We start from the raw sequence: 25,883 nt of genomic DNA, 5'->3' as shown, positions 1-25,883 counted from the left end.
AAATAATCATTTTCGAATGTATTTGCTATGTAAATCCAGGTCTCTAGAGACGAGATTTACTTACAGTATACAAGGGTTAACATAAAGTGGATGGGAGAGAAGATGGAAATCACTGTAGGCAACTCAGTCTGGATTTTTAGATTCAATTTGAATGATTAGAAAAGGTTAGCAGTCACACAGAGAATCAAATACTTTGTTCTAGACAGTAAAACACAGTACATCCATGCTATTATATAACATAGTTGCGTCTTTGCTTAAATAACAAAATGGCTAAGAAATTATTTGGGTTATAATCAGAAGAAAGCAATTACAAATCTGTAGGAGAATAAACATTTCCCAAGGAAAATTCCACCTTAGGACGAGAAATGCTTGCCCAAACTGACATGGTGTACTGGCAGACATGGGGGACCAGAGGGGCAATTAGAGAACTCTTGTCACCAAAACCTTCCTCAAATAATCTACAAGGGACTTGAACTCATGCGGACTCCACGGCAGAGAACTGCTCACTGTAGTTTTCAGTGGCTGATTTGGGGAAGCAGATTGCCAGGCCTTTCTTCCAGGGTTCCCTGGGTTGATTCAAACCTCCAACCCTTTGATTAGCAGGTGAGCGCTGAACCCCTGGTAAGGCACAGAGGCTCCAAGAAGGCGGGGTGTGTGTGTCCAGGGTTAGTGCTGAGACAGACATGATCCTCGCACACACAGATGTACTCAGGGTGGCCCAGAAAATGAATTCACGGTGCAGTTTTCAAGTGTTCAGAGACAGATTCCAGTAAGACTTCTGGCTCATCCTGAACTTGTGACTTCTTGACTGGGGCACTTGGCATACTTTAGGGAATTAAAAAATGAGTGTATTTGGATGGTTTTACCAGACCTGAAGCTAGAATCCTGGTTGGAAAAATAAAAATGGCACGGAAATCAACTTCAGTGTTTCTGGGGGAGAAATGGCCACAGGTGGTGTTGCTTATTAATGGAGCAGGGCAGGAGTGAGGCTGGAGTGTGGGCTCTTCTAGAAAGGAGAGGGAGAGAAGCAACTGGGTCTGCAGCGGGCCCTTGGGAGATCAGGACATGAGGGCACACAGGACTGCCGTTTACTTTTGGCATTAGGCACCTGACTCATTCCTTCCCCCAGTGTCTGGACCCAGCTGTGGCTCATCTCCCCATATGCGAGACTGGGGGCATCTTCCCTCTCCACGGTGCTGCTGCCTCAGTTTCTCAGGGAGACAACTACTGCTAGGGCAGTTTTAACCGCGTAGCACTCGAGAGGAGCCCTGGCAGTATGCCAAGTATTAGGCTGCTAACCACAAGGTCGGGGGTTCCAAACCACGAGATGCACCTTGGGAGAAAGAGGAGTCTGCTTCCACAAAGATTTACACCCTTAGAGCCCCGGGAAGCTGTGAGCGGGCAGTGGGTTGGTCATTTATTTTGCTTTTCCTGCTCCGGAGGTCTGGGTCAGCAAAGGGACGAGCAGACTCACAGGTTTCAAAGGGAACGCAAGTGACTCAACCAAGCAGTCCTCAGCCCTGACAGAAGGCATGCAATACCACCATCAAAGAGAAAGCACTGTTCCCAGGGCCAATAAACACGAAGAGGGCTGACAGTCAAGAGCTCTGGAGCAAATCCAAAGGCCCCCCACTGAGGGACAGACCGAGGCGGGTCAGCAGCTCCAGTAGGAATGGCCTAGTGAGGCCTGGAATTTTCTATTAGATACTTCTCCCTCTTGGCTAGCCTTTGCTTTGGAGGTGCCACCTGACAGGAGGGTGAGCTCGGTGGGCACCCTTCCTTCAAGCCCTCCCACCCCCTGACCTGAGCTCTGGCCTCACTTCTCCAAGCCTCAGTACCTAACAGCCGCTCACTGCATCCCAACTCACAGCGATCCTCTCCAGGGATTCCTGGGCCACTCATGCATGTGCATGCTCTCCAGAGGGAAGGGTGTATTGAAAAAGAATTTTATCAAGCAGGTGAGATACGTGTGCATCTACTGGAAAAAAGATTACATGATGATTCATGTTGAACCAGAGAGCACAAACACAAGAGCACTTTATTCATACATGCTGGTTGTTTCAGTAAGATGTGTGTGCTGCTGCAGATGCAGCCCGGTGGGATCCAGCCATTTATTTCCATATAGGGGTTAAGTAGACATGGGGACATCTGGAAAAGCAACCCATCTGGACTAGAAGGAGAGTTGGCAGGGCAGTTCTCGGAGGCATATTCATCAGAGAGGTTTCCTTTGTGCAGAGTGTATACATAACATGAGAGAACCACCACCAAGGGCCCTGACCGGGTCAGAAGCAGACAAAGCTGGTTTCATGCCGAGAGTCTGCATTTGTAGGTAAGTGATGCCACAAAAGGGGAGCAGGGGTGGAGAGGCCTCGAGGGGGAACATGTTACAACCCTTCATTGGGCAGCATGACTTTACAGCTGGAAGGGACTAAGAAGTAACCACACCATAACTTACCAAGACCAGGGAATGTAAACCAAGCCCAAACCAGCTTCTGCTGTGCGCACAAGTATAGTCGTGTTACCGACATTCCAATAGACCAGAGTTGAGAGACGGTATGGGGACTCTGGGGGTAGAGCATTTCATTGCACAATACTATGGAGACACTGACTGGTCTGGGGACCAGCTGTTGTAAAGGACGGATCACCAGGGAAAGAGGATTTGGTGCTCTTGGCTTAGTTTATGGTTTCCTGAAAACCAAACAACTCCCTGTCAGAGTCGATTCCGATTCATAGTGACTGTGAATGTGACAGGGTAAAACGGTCCCTGTGGATTTCAGACACTGTAACTCCTTAGGGGAGTAGAATGCTGCATCTTTCTCCCTGGATTTGGCTGGTGGTTTTGAATTGCTGACCTTGTGGGGAGCAAACCACCACCAGAGTTCCTCTAGCCCTTAGGAAAGCCACTCTCCTTTGCATGGAGGTCCCCAAATGTTCTGTTGCCAATAGACTTAAAATCGTAGAGAATTGCACAGCCAGTTCCTGTCGCCATGTTCTGCAGGTGAGCTGAAAAGGACTGGTCCAGCCGAGTGGGCTCTTGAACGCTTTGTCCACCACCACTCAGCACTGTGGCCAACTCAACAGAAAAGGTGAGAGGGCAAATACGGAATCCCTGATGCCTTCCAGGTAGTTTTCTTGAGCATATGATGGGACTTCAAAATGTTTGCGGGAAAAGTACATGACCTTGTAATTCCCTTTGCTTGCCCGTGAACTTTTGGAAGCCCCATCCTATGTCCATAATTTGCACAAAAATAAATATGTTAAAGTGAGGATTAGAAGTTGACGGGAGGAAGAAAACCCCCCACCAAGGTAACATTCTGTTGTTCTTAAGGCAAAACAATAGAGTGCTCTTTAAATAGATGCTTTATTATATCCATAGGCGATAAAATCCCAGGGCTACTGTTAGGCATGTAAATACAGACCCTGTAAAAGAAAAACACACATTGAGAGTGGCATTAGTGGTGCTAACAGTCACTAGAGGAAGCAGATTGTCTGAAGAGCATGCACCCCCATACACCACGAAAACACAAAACTAGACTGGCGGACCGACGTGCCCCATCCCAGGAAGCGCCTGCCCAGAAGCAAACGGCCAAGACCTGAACCATCCTCCGTGAAGCGTAAATGCAGCCAGTTCAAGAAAACACCCCCATGCAAGTTCAGAAATCCTGCGTCCCCAAAGTCTACGCGCCTACACTACAAAGCGACACATACTTTAACACAAAGTGCAGACTTGTCCCTCCAAACATCGCTGCAGCTTGGGGATATTTGTTTCATGCAAAACGTGAAATCTGACTTGAAACACGGATGTCTGAATAAGTTTTTGGTGCATGTACCCTGATCCCGCCTTTTTGTGATGAACTGTGAGAGCAAACCAGCTCCTCCAAGGGGGGTGTCGCCAACAAAAGCAGAACATTCGCACACTCATAAGCCATCCAAGATATGACCTGCATATGGCTAAATAACTAGTTACAATGATGACATCTTAACTACATTTGAGATTCCACCAGTGCAGAATTCCATCACTGTTCATGACTAACACGGAAAAATGCCTATGCAAATCACGATGAGCCCTTCGTGGGTGGTCTAGTTCACCAATTTCCGGCTTACCTGCTAAATATTTAATATTATCAAGCTTGTGCGACTCCAGCATGGTTTTAAGGCCGGCGACCTCCGTGTCGATCTTCCTGTCGGTCTGTGTGAGCCTGCGATCCTGCTGCGCATGCTTGGAAAACAACAAGGGGCGGAGCGTGAGACCACTTCCGGTTGATAGGACCAACTTCCGGTTGATAGGACCAACTTCCGGTTAGGGCCCGCCCAGCCCCGCCCAGCCCGGCCCCAGCAGGGCAGGCCGGGACCCGGATGACGGCGCTGGGCCTGCAGTCCTCGCTGTCCTGTTCTCCCTTCCTTCCCGGAGAAGGGGCACAGCGCTGGCCGGCCCTCAGGCTCTGCGCTGCCAGAAGGCACATTGCCCAGTCAGCCTGTCCTCGGTGCGTCTGTCTGCTACTCCGAAATCCCCCTCAACGATAAACCCGCTGCGGTCACGTCCACTCCGACTCAGAGTGACCCTCTGGGGCAGAGCCGGAGTGCTCCACTGGGCTTCCGAGGCTCCTGCAGAGCGGCTGGTGGCCCCAACTGCCAACCTCTTGGGAGAGAAGTAGGTGCTTTAACCAGCGCACTACTGAGGGCTCCTTAAAAGGTGAACAGTAGACTCAAAAAGGCTTTAAAAAACCGATTCTTAAAGTTTTGGTGCGTGCCTTGACACTCTCCATTGAGGTTGAAAAACGTGCCTTTCACAGTTCAAACGCCAAACCAAGCCCAGCTGTCCCAGAGCTGGTTCTGACTCAGGAGCCCTGAAAGTGAGTTTCTGAGACTAGATCTTTATAGGGCAGCAGCACCCATGGAGCAGCTGGTGGGTTTGGATTGCAACCTTGTGGTTTGCAGCCAAACGCCTTCATATTCGGAGGCTTGTGGACCCAAAGGCCGATTTATATCCTTCTCTAAATACAATCCCTTTAAACTCTTACAGAATGAACACCCTCCCACCGGCTCGCCCCCCACCTCACCCCCCGCACCGTGACTTTGCTGTTATAAAGTGGTTATACGACTGCATTTATGCCCAAAGACACTGGAAAAGCTTCCCCACAAATCCCTGGGCAAGGGAGTCATTCTGTACAGAGTTCAGAAATGCCTGGACGAGCAGAACGATGTCCCAGAGGCACTGACCAGCCATAGCTGGAGCATGGCAGCCTCCTGAAGGTTCCAGGTAATAAAGACGGCATGACCCACGTATCAGTGCATGCCATCGTTATGAAAATCATAAAAAACACCCCTTATGTCATTCAGATTCTTTCCATCAAGAAGCTCTACACTTTCATTAAGATAACAGGCTATTTGGGGGAAGTAGAAAAAAATAAGGTATTTGTTAAGGGCAAACGATCCTATGCCAATAGCCCCCAGTGTAAGTCGCACAGCCCAGCGTGGCACACAGCACTAACAGGGCATGGGATGATGCAGAGAGTACAGAAAAAAGGCCAAGGCAAATGCCAAGGGCCCTTTCTTACCAAAGCCACAACTTCTGTCCTCATTTCGAGCAGCTTCCTTTCATTCAACGAATACTGAAACACACCGGTCACAAGGGTCAGGGTCAGATGCAGGCACTTTCTCTCTTGTCCTTCTCGACTGTCCAAAAGACGCACGATGCCAGGCTTCCAAGGAAATGTCACTCCTGGGCCACTGGAGCCTACCTGCCTCCTCTTTCTGGGTCACTTGGGTTTCTTATTTATAGTCACGCACCCTCCCATCTCTTGCACCCTGTTGTTATCCGTCACTCTCTGCTCTGGGGTTCTGCTTTTAGCTCTGCAGTGGATGTCTCCGTGGCCCTCCGGTTATTTACAGGAACACCCCCAGGGACAGTTTTGGTGGGTGCTGAGTCACAATCTTTTGGAGTTGAGAGTGTGGACACAATAATTCAACTTAGGAGCTATCCTAACACAGCTATGAACAAAACAGCCAGAGGCTGAGACGAGGCAGTAGGGGAAATGTAAATCTGGGACACAATTTCAAGCCATGTATTCTGTGGCAAAGTCCTTGTGCAATGACTGTAAAACGTAATATAAATATATCCTTTCCCCAAATGCCCTACACCATCACACGCGGGCTGTAACTGAATAAACAACAGTGAATATAGAAATGGACCACGGCACAGATTTGTTGACACTGAGATTAAAATCAGATAAATCTCCCTTGGATTAAAACTGGATAAATTAAAACCAACTGCTTCACATCAGGATTTAATTGAACAAATGACTGTAATTTTAGTGAAAAGTTTTACAACTTAAGTTAACCTTGCTATACGTGGGGAAAATCGATGTTTTGAAGTATCTAGAATCTTTCAAGTTCTAAAGTGTCCCCCTGGGCCTACCGGATGGAGCAAAATATAAAACCAACATTACTTAGAAGCAGGAAAAGAAAAAGACAACAATCCCAAACTATGGACTAGGCACAGACAAAGGACAATGCTCTAATGGGAGGGTGTCTGGAGAGGAGAGTGCTACAGATCTGACCACTGCCAGGTCTAGTTCTTCTGGCCACCATCAAACTGCAGCCTTCACTAACTCAACATTAATCCTTAAGAGAAAAAGCCTACTTTGGGACATGGCCATGATTTCTGAAATAACATCTATGCAGCACCTCAAACCCACACTTGAAACAGAGTAAATATCCCCACAGTTACCTTAATATTACAACTTTAAGAACCAATGGAACAAAAAAGGCCAAATAACACATCTTAATCAACTTGTTAACTATTCACTAGCTGCATGACAATTATATAGTAATATCACCCATTGTTATTAATAACATCTGAGATGATCAGTTAACGTTTTTACAAAACCAGGAAGCTTTAAATCAGGACGTGCGTCTGAGAAAAGAGACGCCTAGCTAACTGCACAGGCTCTCAGACTTGATGAAGTGGCATTCTGAACTGCAACGAATCCGTACCCTGCTTTCCATCTGCAATGCAGGAACATACCAGTTCTTTCACTCGGCTCTTTTCGAGACTGAAGTCTAATTTGGTATCCGTTCGGACTTTGATCACTTCATCCTAGTAGGAGGGCAAGCAAGAAACAGATCCAAGGTGAGAAATGAGAACTCCAACGTTCCCCCTCCCCCACGCCCCTGCTCCTAGCTCCCCAGGGAGCCCAGTGACTCAAGGGGCAAGGGCACGAGGGCCTAATGCTGCCAGAAGACGTGCTGAGTTAGCCCTGGCTTTGGACACCTCACTTATACCGATCGAACAATCACCTTGCAAACGGAAGCCAAGGAGCCCTGGGCTTAAATCCTGGCTTCCAACTTGCTGGAGCAGCAGTTCTTGACTTTCCTCATGCCACCTTTCATACAGTTCCTCAGGTTGTGGTGACCCCCTCAACCATAACATTATTTTCATTGCTACTTCATCACTATCATTTTGCTACTGTGATGAATCAGGTGACCCCTATGAAAGGGTCATTCGAGCCCCTCCAAGGGGTCGCGACCCACAGGTTGGGAACCACTGCACTAGATGCTCCTTCAGGAGAAAGATGTTCTTTCCCTTAAAGATTTAAGTCTCAGAAACCCGGCATAGTAAAAATTGACTTGACGGATTTTTGGGGGCTTTTTTGATCCTTAAGCCAGCTTAGGAGAGTTTTTCCCCCTTTGCTTTTTGGTTATTGTCGCTTTTTTTAAAAAAAGCATTTCAGCAAACAATTAAAAAATACTTTTATTGGGGGCGCTTACATCTCTTATCACAATCCATACATTCATCCAGTGTGTCAAGCACATATGCCGCCATCATCATTTTCAAAGCATTCTCTTCCCACTTGAGCCCCTGATGGCTGCTGTCACTTTTAACCTCAAGAATCTCGCACCAGCTCATTGTGGAACTTAGGCACAAACTGCTTATTGGCCAAGTTAGAAAACAGAGATGGGGGTCATAAAAGTTAACATATTCAATTCTGACTTAACTAAAGCCTTCCCTCAGACTCCCGTCAGAACCCTTCCTCCTTTAACAGCAGTGTCTTTTCTACTGGGCAAACCCAGCAGCGACAGTGGGAAGCGCTGAAGACAGAGGCTCCCGTGTGAGGATGTAATGGTGCCACATGGCCAGTGTGCACAATCCTGACTTTAAAGTAACAATCCCTCTGAGAATCCCATCTTCCTGTACTAAGATGTAATTAGAGATAAGCACACCAACAAGAAAGAGGGCCTTACCACCACTTGTTGTTTCAACTGAAGCAGTTCAAGCTTGATTTTCTAAAAACACGCGAAAAACAAATGTGCCGAGACTGAGTATATATTGTTAAAAATAAGGGGGGAAATATGTTAAGGCAGACCTGGGAATCAACAAGTATAAAAATATGTAAGCGCAAGTTCTCCCCTCATTCAACCGGATCTTACTCACATTCATCATACGATATGAACTGAATAGTCTCAGCAGCACAAAGTGATTATTTATCACACCAAGATGGCATTGCAATGCAGGGGTGTGTGTGGGTGTGTGTCTATTAAAATCACAGATTTGGTTCATCTTAAGAGCTACTTAAGCATTCAGCTCCTGAGAGGCTAGTGGTTCAAATCTACTAGTCAGTCAATGGAAGAAAGATGACGCTTTCTGCTTCCATAAAAATCTCCAGCCTTAGATCCTGTATGGGGGCGGTTCTACTCTGCCCTAAAGGGGTGTTATGAGTCAGTATTGACTTTCCGGCAACAGGTTTGGTTTTCTGGAGTTAAAACTAGTAATACAATTAAGCTACTTGTTTGTTTGAACATGGGGGTGGGGAAGGTGGACCTATCACTAAGACTTTTGAAAATTTGTCAATTCCTGCAGAGATGAAAATAAACTCATGGGCTCATTTGAACTAATTTGGAAATCTCCTTGTAATTGGGAAAAAAACAGATGCGCTGTCAGCGACAAGCTCTGGCTCCTGGGAGGGACATGATGGCCAGTAGTCAGGGAGACCTGGGTTTGGATCAGGGATGGCTAGGTGAAGAGCAGGTAGTGGTGTGTCAGGACCCAGGTCCAGAAGGTGACCAAAAACTGGGCTGAAGATCTCTGTTCACCCAAAGAACATCCAATCAACCCGCCTGAAGCTAGCGTGCGAGGTGGCACCCACACCCGAGGGCGGTCTCCAGGGAGCGGGGCTGGAGGCGGTTTTGCTCTGCAGAAGCAGCAGAACAGGGCCAGGAACCGACACAGCATCCAGGTCAGACAGCGGATGGACGGGGAGCTTGAGACACGGAAGGGAGCTCGCTCTCTACTTGGTTGGGGCAGCTAATGCTACGCTTGGTTATTCTTAAGCTGCTTGTCTTGAACACAGACAAGTGCCGGTAACGGACCTGCTTTTCAGTACCCCCTTCCATTTCCTTCTGAACAGATACTGTCTCAAACAGTTGGCCTGAAGGACAGCTCTGAGGGTTTAAAAATTCACCTTTTGTGCTAGGAGGTTTCTGAGGAGGCTACGCTCCACAGGTCATAAATACCCTTCCCTGAAAGAGCTTTGAAAAGGACAGAATACAAAACAAAGACGCAGAAAGCACACTTGCTTGCTGGTCTCCCAAAGTCTGCTTGGCCATGGTAACCCTGAACGAAGGCAATTCCAATGTACATCACTGAAGAGCTCCATAAAGGGGCAGTGGCCTGTGTTACCACAGAACAAAGGGCAATGAAAGGAACAACCTACATAATGCTGCATGGGAGACAGCCGCCTCTCGTGGGAGAGGGCTTCTGGGGTGCGGACCTGATGGGCAGCAGGTGCTTTGTGAACATGCATGGCGATGCACACTGATGTGTGTCCTTTATGCACATGATATCTCCGGGTCTGAGTGCACAACACGAGTGTGCCTGCCTGTCTCATTTACCTCATTTTCGGATCTGAGGGCAGAAAATTCGCTCTTCTCCAAAATAATCATATCCTTTTTCACATTCGAAATCTGGGACATTATTTGCTGAAGAGTGATCTCCTGGGAAAAGAGAAAACCAAACATATTAACCTAGTGTCGCCCTGGAAGTCCACCTCTTATCTTTCCCACCTGGTTACCCTCCTCAAGGGAATCGAGAGGCCTGTGGGCGAGAGGGTCTCCTCAACTCCAACCTGAGAAAAGGCGGGAATAGAGAACCCACTGCCAGTGTCGCCATCCCGTGTGTTGCCACCGACAGGCCGGCAACCTGTAGACTAGTCACTCAAGAACTCGGTGAGAGAATTCTGGCCTAGCTCCACGATGTACTAAGGCAGGTTTGATTCGAATAGTGAGTTTTCAAGGATAATGATTCTCCAACAGTTGACTACAAAGCCCTGAGGAAGTATTTTATTTTTATGCCGCTATCACTGTTTTGTGTCATCCACCATGACTAAAACGAGAGGTTTTTTCAGCCGACTATTATCCAAAGACTAGATACAGTGCACAGAAAATCCTGCCTCCGGCTCTGGAATTTGCTAAGGGGCCCCACAGGGCTAACCTGCTGCGTCTTGTGGACCATCTCTTTGTAGACGATGTCCAAGTTGGCTTCTGTGATCTTGACCAGTGCAGACACGATGATCTCTGCTTGCTGGGTGGTAAACCCTAGTGAACACACAGAACCACCACATGTGAGAAAGGGGCACATGATGCCACAGTCAGGTGGCTGTCATAAATCGGGAGACACGGGGGGTGCTGAGTGTGGGGTTCAGGTTGTGATGTGTCTGTCACTCTGGACAAGCCTGACACTTAGGCGTCTGTCTCTCCTGTAAAATGGGAGGACCAAGGTCCATCTAACTTGGGGTCCTGGTGGTGTAGTGTTGGGCAGCTACTCAACCGCCAGCCCCTCTGAAGCCCCGGGCTATCCTATGGGATTGCTAAGATGGTAGTGAGTCTGGTTTGGGGCATAGTGATCTTTCCCAGCTGCTAAAAACCACGATGCAGGGAATGCTTGCAATGCCTTGTCAAGTGCAAAATGGACACACCAGAACTCCGGTGCAACTGTTTTTGTAATGCGACAAAAGCTCTAGGGAACTTCGATGTTCTCCTTCTATTTCTTGGTGGTGTCTAAAATTCCCATAATGGACATAAGGTAAAACCATAAGCACAGTCAAAACTTCATAGTGTTTGTTCAGGACACTGAGCAATGACCAGTAACAGATTACCATTTTCTTCAAGTAAGCAGACTAAGGCGTGGGTGTCAAAGAAGAACCTCCGAGTCCCAGATGAGGTGAAATCCCTCCTCTTGCGCTCCAGCTGCAGGGACCCAGCAGAGAGGGTGAGCTCTAGATGGAAAGGATGGGAAGGGTCACAGCATTTTTTGGATATAACAGTTTTATTGGCACATAATTTACATATCATACAATTCAATGGTTCAATTGTTTAATCATATCAAGGAGAATGTGCAATCATTGCCATAGCCATTTCAGAACATTCTGCTAGCTCTGCATGGTTAAATTGCCTTTGAATGAATGAGCTACGCAATCCTAGTCAGTTCCAGTGCTCCATCCCCACTCCACCTCCATTGTTTACTCCTGAAGTCCCTTTCCGCACCTGTCCCCCACCCCTGGCCCTGCATCCCCTCTCAACCTTGTATCAGTTATATCATCACTATGCATCCACTCCTCCTGGGACACCCAACAGACAATAAAAAACAAAAGTGAAATAAGGTGGTAAGGATAAAATAATAATATAAACACCAAAATACGAGACTGCAATGGAGATGGCGACACATGCCAGAGGGAATCCTCAGAATTCAGCCTAGGAGAGTTGCTTAGAGGGAAATACAACACTGCTGGAACGCAGGAGGAGCATCATATTAGTCACAGACCCACCAGGTTTTGAGGAGCTGAGGACTTTTGGCTTACCTCAGTGGAAGCCAGCTGGGCTTGAACCATGGCCCCGCTACTGTCTCTGCCGGAGCTGGGACCATTTGGCGCCCGTAGGGGGGCTTGGTATCAACATAGCCACAGTTTGCCCCTGCCTGGGCTAGGGGCAGGGACTGGACTCTTGCAGCTCCACAGGCAGCTCCACGGGCAGGGATCGGGGTTCAGCTACATTGTTGCTTTTGTTTCCATCTCTCCTCTGTGTCCCCCGCCCCCCCCCCCCCCCCATGGTCTTGGAGGGTTGCCCAGGGTTTTTCTTTTCCTCGGCTGGCTGGGTGGAGGCAAGCACCACCTCCTGGCAGGGACCAAACCCTTGCAGCTCCACAGGCAGGGTTCGGGACTCAGCTACATTGTTGCTTTTGTTTCCCTCTCTTCTCTATATCCCTGCACAGTCTATGCAGTCTTACTTTTAAATTTTTTTCTCCTCTTTGTCTCTTTCCTGTTCTCTCACACTCCACTGCTGACCTCGGGCACCACTCCCCTTAGCCTAGGGCATTTATGCCTGCAACACACCCAGCTAGATGAGCCCCACTCTGTGTAGCTAGCCCGAGACTGGGGAAATCCCTGCTTTCCCTCCAAGGGATATGCTACCCAACTTCTTACCAGGGATTTTCTGCCTGTGTACCTGGGGACATAAGGCAGCTTGGCCAACACTTGTCAAAATTCCAAGCTGTTGCAGAAACCTCTGCCCAACCTCCGCAACACCAAAGCAGACAACCCAACAGCCTTCTGGGGCACTTCCTTGAAAGGGAAGCCACAGGAGGTTAAAGTGGTAGGTTAATTCCATAATGAAATTAACTGTAGGCAGTTCCAAGAAGCATTCCTACAAGTCTCCCAGAGAAAGCCCGTGCTCTTCGACTTCCTGGAAAATGGCACCTGGCTCCTCTAAAACAATGCAATGCAAACAGCCATCAGCCCCAACAACCTCAACGAAAAAACAGGAGAAACTAAAGGCAATGGCAGAAGATGTCCAGAACATAATGGCATGCATAGAAGAAGCAGACATTGAGCTGCCACAGAAAGAAAATTTTAGAATGGTGTTTGGAGTCATACAGGATACGAGGGAAAGAATACAGAAAAAGGATGAAATAATAGAGGAGATAAAGGCCATACCCCAAAGGCAAATATAGGAGCTTAGGGAAGAGATAACAAAAACCAGTAACAGAAACACGGACCCTGAAGCAGACAACCACATCAGTGACTTGGAGGACAGCCAAGCAGACTTTAACAAACGTGAACAAAAATCTAATAAGATCATCGGAGAAGCTGAAGAAAACATAAGAGCTATGTTTGATGCTATGAAGCAGAACAACATTAGAATTATTGGCTTACCTGAGGAAGACAGAACAAAGAAGTCATCTGCAACAATAGTGAGAGAATTCTTGGAGGCAAACTTCCCCAGCTTAATGAATGAAAACCAGGCAACCATTAAGGAGACTGAAAGAACACCAGCTAGACTAAATCCCAAGAAGAAGTCACCAAGGCACATAACAGTTAAACTATCCAACTTTGAGGAAAAGGAGAAAATCATGAGAGTAGATCGGAAAAAATAAGCAATCCCATATAAAGGTTCCCAAACAGGAATATGCTCAGATCTATCAGCAGAAACTATACAGAAGAGGAGAGAGTGGAGTAACATATTCCAATAATTGTAGGAAAACAACGCAAACCCAAGAATACTCTACCCAGCCAAATTATCGATCAAGATAGATGGAGAAGTAAGTGTCTTCCCAGACAAGGAAAAATTCAAAGAATACATGAGAAGAAACCCAGCCCTACAAAAAAATCCTTGGCGACCCAGTATGGGCAGAAGAACAACATTCACCAAGCATAAATTAGAGACCGCCACATAGAACACCCTGACCCAGAGGGCAACAAAGAGAAAACAGACATCAAGAATTCATTGTTTTAAGGATGGAAAGAACTCAAAAATGATACACACACACATGCACAACAGGTTAATGAAAAAGTAGGAAAACACCCAACACAAATGTATAAGATGACATCACAGAGTCCGCAGATAGAGATAATAACCCTGAATATCAATGGCCTGAACTCAAGAAATTAAAAGATTGAGACTAGCAGACTGGCTTAGAAAACACAACCCATCAATCTGCTTCCTACAGGAAACACACATCTCAAAGTTACAGACAAAAATAAGCTGAGAATCAAAGGCTGGAGAAAGGCATACCAAGCAAACAACAATTAAAAAAAGCAGGGGTTGCCATCCTAATCCTGGATAAAATTGACCTCAAAGTGCAGACCATAAAAAGAGATAAGAAGGGACACTATATAATGCTCAAGGGAATGGTAGCCAAAGAACCACTAAGCATTGGAAAAAATATACTCCCTGAATGAGAGACCCGCTGAATATGTCAACCAAACACTCCGAAAGATTAAAAAAGAAATCACAGCCTCAACAATTAGAGTGGGTGACTTCAACACACTGCTCTCTGAGAAAGATAGATCACATAGAAAGAAATGTAACAAGGAGGCTAGAGATCTAAACACTACAATTAGACAATTTGACCTGATAGATATTTACAGAACTTTTCATCCAAATACAAATAAATTCACATTCTTCTCCATCCCCCATGGTACATATTCGAAGATAGACCACATGCTGGGGCATAAGGCAAATCTACATAAATTTAAGCACATTGATATCATATAGCTCACTCTCTCCGACCACTGTGCCATAAGGCTGGAAATCAACAAAAGGAAGACGAAGAAAACAAGAGCAAACAATTGGAGGATGAATAACTCTCTACTGCAAAAGGAGTGTGTACTGGCACAGATGAGAGATGAAATTAGGAAATTTCTAGAAACCAACGAGAATGAGCACATGACATACCAAAACTTATGGGACACAGCAAAAGGCAGTCATCAGAGGAAATTTCATAGCAATACATGCGCACCCGAGAAAGGTAGAGGGACTCATGATTGATATGGTAGCACAAAATTTACAACAACTGGAGCAGAGTCAGCAGGGCAATCCTCCTATAATAGCAAAAGAAAAGAAATTCTAAAAATCAGGGCTGAGATGCAGGAGAGGAAAAATAAAACTATGAAAAAAATTAATGCTGCCAAAAGTTGGTTCTTTGAAAGCATAAACAGAATCGACAGACCACTGGCAAACCTAACCAATGAAAGGAGGGAACAAATTTCAATAGCAAAGATAAGGGATGAAAGATGGGACATTACAACCGACCCTAATGAAATCAAAAGAATAATTACACAGTACCACGAAGGATTGTACTCCAATGAACTCAACAATTTGGAAGACATGGACAAATTCTTGGAAAAACAATTCCTCCCTACACTATCCATGATGGATGTCAAGAATCTCAACAAACCCGTAGCAATAGAAGAAATAGAAAAGGTTATCAAGGGATTTCCAACAACAACAAAAAAATCCTGGGGACCGATAGCTTCACTGAAGAATTCTACCAAGCATTTAGGGAAGAACTAACACCAATCCTATACAAACTCTTCCATAACATAGAAAAAGATGGCAAACTCCCGAACTCCTTCTATGAAGCTAGTATAATTCTGATACCAAAACCGGGTAAGGATCCCACAAGAATCACGAACTACAGACCAATATCCCTAATGAATATTGATGCAAAACTCCTTAACAAAATACTAGCCAACAGAATAGAAAAGTATATAAAACAAATAATTCGCCATGACGAAGTAGGATTTCATACCAGGGATGAAGGGATGCTTCAACATACAAAAGACAATTAGTATTACTCATCACATTGACATGATAAACTATAAGAACCACAAGACAATATCGGTCGATGCAGAAAAAGCGTTCGACAACATCCAACACCAATTCCTGTTTAAGACACTTGAGAAGATAGGAAAGGAAGCAAAATTCCTCAAGACAGTACAAGCTACATATAAAAAACCAACAGCCAATGTGGTAGTCAATGGAGAAAAGACTAACACAATCCCACTGAAAAAGGGGACCAGACAAGGATGCCCTTTGTCCCCACTCACTATTATATAATATCATGCTGGAGGTTTTGGCTAACAGCATAAGGCAAAGAAGAAACATCAAAGGTATTTTTCTGGGGAAGGAAGAGGTGAAACTATCGTTATTTGCAGATGATATGATTTTATATATGGAAAATCCCAGAAGTCCCACAAGGGGAGTCCTAGAAGCAATAGATGAGTTTGGCAGGATACAAGATTAACTAACAGAAGTCCATCGAACTGTTATACACCACAGAAGAGGAGATCAAAAAGGTAGTACCCTTCACAATAGCCAACCACAAACTGAAATAATTAGGGATATACCTGACTAAAAGAACAAAAGAAAAAAAAAGAACAAAAGATCTATATGGGGAAAACTACAGAACACTATTACAAGAAACCAAGAGCGACCTCAACAAATGGAACAATGTCCCATGCTTGTGGATTGGAAGACTCAATATAGTCAAGATGTCAGTTCTGCCCAAGACACTATATAAATTTAATGCAATCCTGAAACAATTATCCTCCTCTTTCTTCAAAGAAATGGAAAAACTGATTACCAACTTCATATGGAAAGGGAAGAAGTACAGAATTAGCAGAGAACTCCTCAAGAAGAAGGACACAGGGGGAGGGCTTGCTCTACCTGACTTTAGCACATACTATACAGCCACCATTGTCAAAACCGCATGGTATTGGTACAATGACAGATCCTCAAACCAATGGAAAAGAACTGAAAATCCAGGAATAAAATCATCAGCATACAGACAACTGCTCTTTGATAAGGGCCCCAAAAATATCAAATGGGAAGCAGATGCCCGCTTTAACAAGTGGTGCTGGGGAAAAAATGGATATTTACCTGCAGAAAAATGAAGCAAGACCCTTATCTCATTCCATGCACAAAAATAAACTCAAGGTGGATCACAGACCTTGAAGTTAAACCCCAAACTATTAGGGCCATCGATGAGGGAATTGGGACAAACTTGAGAACTTTGGCTCAGGGAATACACAAGCTATCAGAAATAGGGAAGGATACCAACACAGAGGAGGCACAAATTGACAAATGGGATATACTGAGGATAAAACGCCTGTGTACATCGAAAGAATTCACCAAGAGAGTACTAAGAGAGTCCATGGACTGGGAAAACATCTTTAGCAATGACACATCAGACAAAGACCTTATTACTAAAATCTACAATACTCTGCTAGCTTCCAAAAAGAAAAAAACAAATTGTCCACTTGAGAGGTGGGCAAAGGACCTGAACAGAAGTTTCACAGGGGCAGAAATCTGAATGGTCAACAAACATGAGAAAATGTTCCCTATCTTTATCCAAAAGAGAAATGCAAATTAAAACAACAATGAGGTACCACCTAACACCCTCAAAGGTTCCCCAATTCAAAAAATCAGAAAGCAACAAGTGGAGAGGCTGTGGGGAGACAGGGACTCTCATCCACTGCTGGTGGACCTGTAAGTATGTACAGCCACTATGGAAATCAATCTGGCGATACCTAAAACAGATGGAAATAGAGTTACCATATGACCCAGCAATCCCCCTACTGGGCATATACCCAGAAGAGGCAAGAAACAAACCAAGACCAGACATCTGTGCTCCAATGTTCATTGTGGCACAGTTCACAATTGCAAGGAGTTGAAAGTAACCCAAATTTCCATCAACTGACGATTGGATTAAAAAATGGGTATATACATACAATGGAACACTACGCCTTGCTAAAAAGCAGTGATGAACTTATGAAGCACATCGCTGCATGGGAAGAACTGGAGGAAATCACGCTAAGCGAAGTAAGTCAAGCACAAAAGGACAAGTACAACATAAGTCCACTGAGGTAAGCTTTAAAAAATAAAAAATGCAAAAGGGGCATAGGGAAAAAGCTACTGTATACAAACATTCCTTGGGTGAGGGCCAGGTAATATGGCAGGGAACAGATCAAATACAGGATACACATGGCAGACAACTAAAAAGGTGGGGAAAGGAAAAATATAAAAAAGAAATGGGTAGTGGGGTACAGGGCACTAATCCACGCAAGGGGAGGGTATTGTTTATATTTCCACAGGGAAAGAGGGACCAGACTTCAACCCAGTGCTCCAAGTTGTGAATGCAACATGCCAGCCTGGAGTAGGGAACCAGTCAAAAGGTCTGGGGGGTTGACCCCAATCCCAACTACTAAGTGGACACCTGCCCCTCCCCCCAGAAGAATTTATTTCAAAAGACGGCATTGAATCTGCAGCTCCAGGAGAGGGACATATCTGATCGGAGCACACGGGTGCAGATGAAGGGGGAGGAGGAGAGAGTGGAGCACAGCCTGGCCCACCAGCCCTTGAGGATGATGACCCCAATTAGAGCAGCCAGTCCACAGAGAGGACCACATGGCCAGCCACTCCACAAGAGAAGGACGCTGTTTTTTACTCCCATAAAGAGTTCCAGTCTCAGAATCCCACAGGGGCAGTTCTACTCTGTCCTACCCAGTCACGTCCACTCAGTGAGTTTATCCCAATATCACAATATCTTCATCACTGTAGCTTTGTATTATATTTTAATATTAGATGTATAGCGGATGCCAGGGGCTTGGGTAAAAAGCAAGTTTTGAGAATAATGGGGGCAACGAATGTACAAATGTGCTTGACACGATTTATGTAAGGATTGTGATGAGTTGTATGAGCCTCTAATAAAATGATTAAAAAAACAGAAGTATGAGGTGTCCACCTTTTTATTTGGACCATTATGAATCCTGTGCACCTCCATATAAATTTCAGTCTGTCAATTCCTGCAAGGAAGCCAGCTGGGATTTTGAACAGGGTTTGCATTAAATCTGTACATTAATTTGTGGAGTATTGCTCCATAACAAAATGTTATATGAAGGGATGACTATATACTTATTTAGGGCTGTAATTTTTCATCAATATTTCATAATTTTGAAAGTATTACCTCTGTGCTTCTTTAATTATGTTCCCAAGTATTTTGCTTATTTTTAATGCTATTGGAAATAGACCTGTCTCTATTTTCAAATTTCCATGGGCTACTCTGCAGAAACAACAGATTTTTGGGTATTCTTCAGTATTTTGCAGCGCTGTTGAACTCATTTACAAGTTCTAATACTTTTTGAAAGGATTCCTTAAGATTTTCAGTCTACCAGGCCAGGTGACCTCCAAGCGTGATCGTTCCAATCTGGGAGCCTTTTATTTCATTTTCTTGCCCAACGGCCCTGGTTAGAACTTCAAGTACCGTGCTCAATAAAGGTAGCAAGTAGTTATCAGCTTCTTTCCTTCTGATCTTAGGAGAGAATCCAGTGGTTCACTAGGCCTGATGCCAGCGTACCAGTGACCACTGAATGGATGCCAACTCATGTTGGCCCCACGTGTCACAGTAGAACTGTGCTCCAAAGGGCTTTCAATGGCGGTTATGGGAACTGTCTCACCAGGCTTGTCTTTCAAGGTGCCACTTGGTGTACTTGACCCTCGAACCATTTGGTTAGCAGCAGAGCGTCCTCATTGTTATGTCATAGGCAGGTGTGGTGTTAGGTGCACTATGTATCAGGTTCAGAAAGTTGCCTTTGATTCCTATTTTACTGCGTGCTTTTCTTCTTTAATCACGAAAAGGTGTTGGATTTTGTCAAATGCTTTTTATGTTGACTGAGGTAACTTTTTTCTACTGATATAGTGTATTGTAATGATTTTCAAAAATTAACTAAATCTTTTGTTCTAGGGAAACATCTATTTGGTCCTGGATTGAGAGCGCTATGCTATGGAGTTTTGCATCTTAATTTAGAAGAGAAATGGGTCAGTAGGTTGTGTGTGCGCGCACATTTGTGTACAAGCCTATCTTAAGAGAAAAGCATTTTTACAATCTTCATAGTCTATTTGAAAGTAAATTTTATACATTTACCCACAGATGATCAAAAACATTTTGTACACTTCTTGTTTCAAGTGGGGGTAGCAGAGAACACAGCATGGTCTCCTGCCTTTAGGATTTCCTGAACCAGTAAAATAATGTATGTCTTAAATAAAAGGGAGTGGGATTGTAAATTTTGTCCAAATAGGACATTTGGCTTGCTACGATGCTTACTAAGACGGAAACATTACTTAAAAAAAAGGAATCTGAACACTAAAAACGCAAAAGATGGTCAATCTAAAAGTAAGTACCTTCAAGTGCAATAAACTTATTGAGCTGTATCAAAACCTTGCTCCCGGTTTGTAATTACGTATGCAGTTTTGCAGCAGGGTGGCATGTGTATGAGGCCAGGTAACGAAAAAGCGTGCAGGGAGGCCACCTACTGACTCACAGGTCTCCTGAGTGACCAGGAAGATAATCCAGCGGATCCACCCTCAAATCCCACACCCACAACAACATGTACTAGACTAGACTCTGCCAGGCTGACGCTTCCTGAAACCTGCAGCCGGGGCTCCCAGGCACCTGGCAACCCGCGAAGGAGGGTGTGGTTGTAACTTTAGTACCAAGGTGTAAGTGCAAGCGGTCCAACAATATTCATACTTGAACCAAGTACTGACAGCAAACAGGCAAAGGGTAAAATACGATTAGTGTGTGGGTGTACTTTACAGTAAAGATGGCCCCCTATTATGAAAGGAGGGGGAGGGGAGTCCGGAGGTGGTGCTGTCAGTTAAGTGCTGAACTACTGGCCACAGAGGAACCCTCAGAGCTCCACCCAGAGGCACTGTGGAAGACAGGCCTGGTGATCTTACAAAAACCCAGTGTTTACTGTGCTCACCAGGGCAGCCAGTGAGCGAAACTGAGCCACAACCCCCAGCGTAAACCACACGCACTGCCAGCCAGTCAATTCCAACGCAGGCGGACCCTGTACTGGGTTTCCCGGGTTGCAGATCTTCACAGGAGCACAGTCTCAGGTTTCTCCTGTGGAGGTTTGAACTGCAACTTTGTGATTAGCAGCCCACTGCTTACCTAGGTGTGCCCCAAGGGCACCTGAGGGTGAACAAGCCTTTCCTTATTTGGTCCACTTCCCCTTTCAGCTTCCTAAGGCCACCAACTGCCATTTCCTGAGCTTTCCTGGCTAAACCACCCCTAGGTGTGGCTTGCTCCTCGTTCCCAGCAGGTAAAATGGAACCACCTGGCTCTATAACATCCTTCAATCAGTTTGACAATTTACGAAGCACCTGTTGCAGAATGTTCCAGGTTCTCTCTGCTGCCTCCTCCTGGGCCAGGGGGTGGCCTTTGCGGTCAACTGAGGTCTTGGTCCAGTGTATTTGGTCTTATTTCTTGTGGCAGTTACATAATCTCCTGTGGACTTGCGAAGGGGTGGAGTCTAGCCTGTCAATCTGGTCATAGCCAATGAGGCCTCTGTGTGGGCCTGGCCTTCTCCTGAGGATTCTGGGAACTCCTGTCTTCCTCCCTGGAGATGGGACACACACACCCTGTGGGACATTTCTATTGACAAGCCACATGAAGTATGCTGATGGCAGTCAGGACCCTGGAGGAGCCAGGTGGAGACCCACGCCAATGCTGAGATGCTTCCACAACCAGGGCATCCACAAGACCTTCCACTCACTGACCTGTGATCTTCCTGCACACAGCATCATTGCAAGGCTGTGTGAGTCTAAGGAGGAATTTATGGACTAGTATTGACATATGGGGTAATATTGGACTTAATGATCTGGACTGGGCTGGGATGCTTTCTTAATGTACAATTGTCTTTTGATATAAAGTTCTGTCTTACACACATGGATTTGTTTTTCTAGTCAACCCCAACTAACATTTCTACACTTACAACCATGGGCACAGAAAACTACCCCTGTTTTGAGAAAGATCTCACTGTTTTGAGATAGAAATGTTTTCAAAAACACGTTCTCCAGGCTGAAAATGTACCCCACCCCAACCGACAGCCCTCCATTAAAGAATAGTCGGAAAGGGGCTCCCATGAAAGGTGACTCATGCCTGTGTCTAGCTACTTCACTATGCCTGATGGTTATCTGCAGATAAGAGCAATCTGCTTCTATACCTCGAGCCAATGTAAAATGAAGCAAACGAGGTTTTGGCATCTCCTGCCAATACTGATCCAGATTACTCCCCCTGGGGAGGGCTCAGGGGTATCCCAGGTCAACTACCACTAGGCCAAGATGATGACTCACCTCATTGCTGGTTTATTACGTTACCCACTTATGATATGACCCACTGACCAGGTAATGTGTGCTGCCTGATGTGTCCTTTGAAAGATCTGTGAGCCCCAATGTATAGACCCCATTGGAAAACACATTCACTCTCTGGGTGCTGACATAGAGACAAGGAGCCCCTGTGCCCTGCTGTCTATTTTCCACAATCAGTCGCTCCTGAGGACCCGCCCACCCCGACAGGCCTGGACTGCTTTATTTATGTCCTCAGAGTCCAGAGCTTATAACTTCATCACAGACGACATCATGTCCAAATCTGTTCAAACAAACCGGAAAGGCTGAAGGTTCAAACCCGCCCAGAGGCACCACAGAAGACAAACTTGGGACCCTACTTCTGAAAAATCAACCAGTGAAAAACCCCATGGAGCGCATCTCTACTCTGACACCGTAAGGGGTCACCATGTGACAGCACCAGGATATATATTTATATGTGTGCACACACGCGGAAGCAATCAAGCAGAGGGCCTGGCATGCTACTGGTAGGAGCTGCTTATGCTTTGTTCTCACTGAACCCATTGTCCAAGAAAGAGCTGGATCCTGGGAGGGCCTTGGAGAGGAAATTGGAGATGAACCAGCTCTGCCTCTTTCGTACATTCGGTTAACGTTTTTGTTATTTACCTCTAGGCCTGGGCCTACAACTGGCTTCCACAAGAAAAGTCCGCCTGACACAGAACAGCCCCACGGGGTGGCTCCCTTGCCCTTGTTAGGACTCAGGCAATCTGATCCCAGGGCTCAGGAAGCATGGAACCATGTCGGACAAAAGACAGCCACCCCTCCCCAAACACACACACACACACACACACACACACACACGGACAGAGCCCGGCAAATGGTTCAAACTGCGTTCTAAGCCAGAGGTCACTCGGATTTGGATACTGCAGTCTTTCCCCCAAATGAGTGGCATCTGAAAGAGAAAGTGTGTTTTCCAGAAACACTGAAAAGTGGAGAAAAGGGCTGGCCATTTTCCCGTGTCAGTCCAGCGCCAGTGGCCAGAGGAACATGCCATCCTGGCTTCCCCCAGGGGGTGGGCCTGAGGAATACTGACCTTCAGAGCCCTATTTTATTGACAACAAGGTGAGGCTGAGAACTCTGAACCACCAATTCCCACAGTCACCAGGAAAACGGAGACACGTTACAATGTAGCCTGCGATTCTGGTCATTGGGGGAACTTTCAGGCCAAGCCCAAACACAACAAAACATCACAAAGACATACTTACAGTAGAAATTCGTCTAAACAGCCTCAGAAAGAAGTGGACGGCAAACAACCCACGGAGGCAAAACAAAGGGCCAAACGTTCACTGGGCGCATGGGTACCACCCTGGCGGGGGGGTGGGTGCTTCCTTGAACTGGGTGGGTTTCCCCATGTTCACCCAGCCAAGAGGGAGACACTGGTCTTTTTACTAAATGATTCTGGGACGGATGTGAAGGGGCGGGTGTGCCCCTCTGCGGACCTGTTAGCACACCAATAGAGCTCATCATAATTCTGAACTATGGGAGGGAACACCGACCAGGAGTTAGCTGCTTGTCCAAAAACAGCAGCCAGAGGCTGACTACAGAAATAAAGCCCAAGCCCCGGCTCCAACTGATCATTAACCCAGGACCTGGTGCAGCTCTGCGTCACCTCCCACCTCTGAATAAAGCTGTGATTGCCCTGCTTTATCAGTGTCTGCCCTAACCAAGAGCAACCTTAAATTTTAGAGGGAGCCAATATTTCATTGGGCATTCTGTTTATAAAGTTATGCAAATGCCCGGTTACTGACTGATGAGTTGGTCTAGACTACTCAAAGTACTTTTATTATGAAGATTGCCAATAAAGATTGCTCCAAATGACACTATTTCCCCCAAGTTCTTAAACTAGTAAATTGAGTTTGTTTACGGTATCTTCCAAGAAGTCACAGTGGCACTGTGAGCTCTTAGTTGCTCCCCAATAGGTAGATCCACCAGCTGTCTCCAGAGAGAAAGATGTGGCACACTGTGTCCATAAAGGCTCCTATGGCCATTGAGTCGATTCTTTTTCATACAGACACTGTGGAGGGTTACTGAAGTGACACATCTTTATGGAAACAGATTGCCTCAGCTTTCTCACACCGAGTGGCTGGTGGGCTTGAACTGGCAACCTTGTAGTTAGCAGTCAAACACAACCAGGACTCTTTGGAAATCCTAGGAGGCAGTCCTCTGTCCTCTAGAAGGTCTCATAAAGTTGGTGACTTGATGGCTAAGGCAAGTGACCTTCCTCACTTGAAGTCTTTAATCAAATGCCACCTTCTCAGTAAGACCTATCTTGACCACCCTTTAAATGGGTGATTTAAATTTAAATATGCACACGTAGACACCCACCCTACTTTCTGACAAGCAAAGTTGCCAGTATGATTCTGATTTTGGACCCAAGGGTCCCTACCTGATATTCTGGAAGTAGGCCACCAGGCCTCTCTTGCAAAGCATCTTTACAAAGTGCCTCTAATTCTTAGGCTGGCAGCCTACCATGAACATGTGCATCACCCAGGCACCCCTCCAAGCCCTGACCCCTCTATTTTTCCTATAAGGCATTTACTATACTATCTATGTTGTATGTGTATACATATATAACTATGTGCTTACAGAGAATACACACACAGTACATGTAAGGGTATGTTCTGTATATTCGTGAAATAATGTGCCCCTGTCAATAACACATGCATAGCACACATAGGAAACTAATTACAAGGGGGTTGCCCGGTTTACGGCAAGCCCTGTAAAACCCACGTTACTCATGTAAAAACCTGATACATGGTCTACAGTATTAACACACACACCCCTGATAATACAGATACATGCTTACTCCTCCACGTGAATTAAATTCCACAAGGGAACACGCTGCTGCTGAATGATGACCTCAGGGGATCCCAAAGTGCCAGGCGCAGAGCCGGCAGAATTTGAAATTAAAGTGCAAAACGAAACGAAGCGTCTCCCTGGTCGAACTTGCAAGCCTCCTGCACACCCGTGCGCATACCCACTTCACCAACGGGGAACCAGCTGGTGTTGAGCCCGCGCCACTTCCCGGCCCAGTCTCGCTCACGATAGCTGGGCCACCAAAACGCGTGCCAGCCGCTCAGCGCCCCGGCTTCCAGGCGATTCGGGTTTTCCGGGGCCACCAAGGCACTGGGAAGGTGGGGCAAGACCTTCGGCCCCACGTCCCGGAGGAGGCTGAGTGGCCCCAGGTGACCCGACCCGTGTCCCCAGGCCTTGCCCGCCCTTCTGGAGGCCACCGCACCTTCCCTGCCCCCAGCCCCGGGCCCCGCGAAGCGACGCTTTCTCTTCTCCCCGCCGTGCCCGGAGCCCTCACCTCGGGAGGACGCGAGGGCGGTGGCCGGGACGTGGCCCGACGGGCCCCTGCGCCCGGCGGGGGGCGGCCCGGGCGGCGAGCGCTCCCAGGCGGCGAGCGGGCGGCGCGGGGCCCGGCGCGGGCAGGGCACGAGCAGGAGGAGGAGCAGCGGCGAGGCACGTGACGCGCCGCCGCCGCCGACCGCCGGGGCGCGGGGCCGCAGCGCCCCCAGACCGCCGGCCAGCGCCGAGAAGCGGCGGGCCGGGCCGCCGCGGCCGCCCGGGCTTCCGTCCCGGCCGGCGGGCAGGAGCCGCGGGAGCCGCCGGCAGCGGGGCGGGCGCCGCGGCCTCTCGCTCCCGTCGGACGCCCCGTCCATCCCCGAGGCAATCACCGGCCCGGGCGCGCGCACGGCGCTCGCGCCCGGCACGGGTCACGCGCGGCCCCGGGTCACGCGCGGCCCCGGCGTCCGGTCCGGGGGCTGGAATGAGCGCGCGCGCGCGCGGAGGCGCGGGCCCGCCCTTCGGCTGGGCGGGGCTCGGGCGCGCGCTTGGGCCGGGCCGGGCCGGGCCGG

At 47.0% G+C, this 25,883-nt stretch overlaps 1 protein-coding gene across 2 annotated transcripts; it reads right to left on the bottom strand.

The window, feature by feature from the left end:
- MCUR1 (mitochondrial calcium uniporter regulator 1) lies at positions 1–25,703 on the bottom strand. Of its 2 annotated transcripts, XM_075532456.1 has the most exons (9): positions 25,334–25,703; positions 11,154–11,273; positions 10,490–10,593; positions 9,892–9,993; positions 8,245–8,286; positions 7,028–7,099; positions 5,559–5,612; positions 4,105–4,219; positions 1–3,420 (listed from the first exon to the last, which is right to left on the bottom strand). In XM_075532456.1, the coding sequence occupies exons 1-9, from the start codon at positions 25,686–25,688 to the stop codon at positions 3,365–3,367; spliced, it is 1,020 nt and encodes a 339-aa protein (XP_075388571.1). In that variant the 5' UTR covers positions 25,689–25,703; the 3' UTR covers positions 1–3,364. The 2 variants fall into 2 exon arrangements, with proteins under 2 accessions (XP_075388571.1, XP_075388572.1); XM_075532457.1 differs by lacking the exon at positions 1–3,420 and having other exon boundaries at positions 6,997–7,099.
- Between the last annotated feature and the right edge of the window lie 180 nt (positions 25,704–25,883).

Source organism: Tenrec ecaudatus, chromosome 1, assembly GCF_050624435.1.
Source record: "Tenrec ecaudatus isolate mTenEca1 chromosome 1, mTenEca1.hap1, whole genome shotgun sequence".
Lineage (NCBI taxonomy): Eukaryota > Metazoa > Chordata > Mammalia > Afrosoricida > Tenrecidae > Tenrec > Tenrec ecaudatus.
Note: the sequence above shows the minus strand (reverse complement) of the source record. Positions and strands in the feature narration are given on the sequence as shown.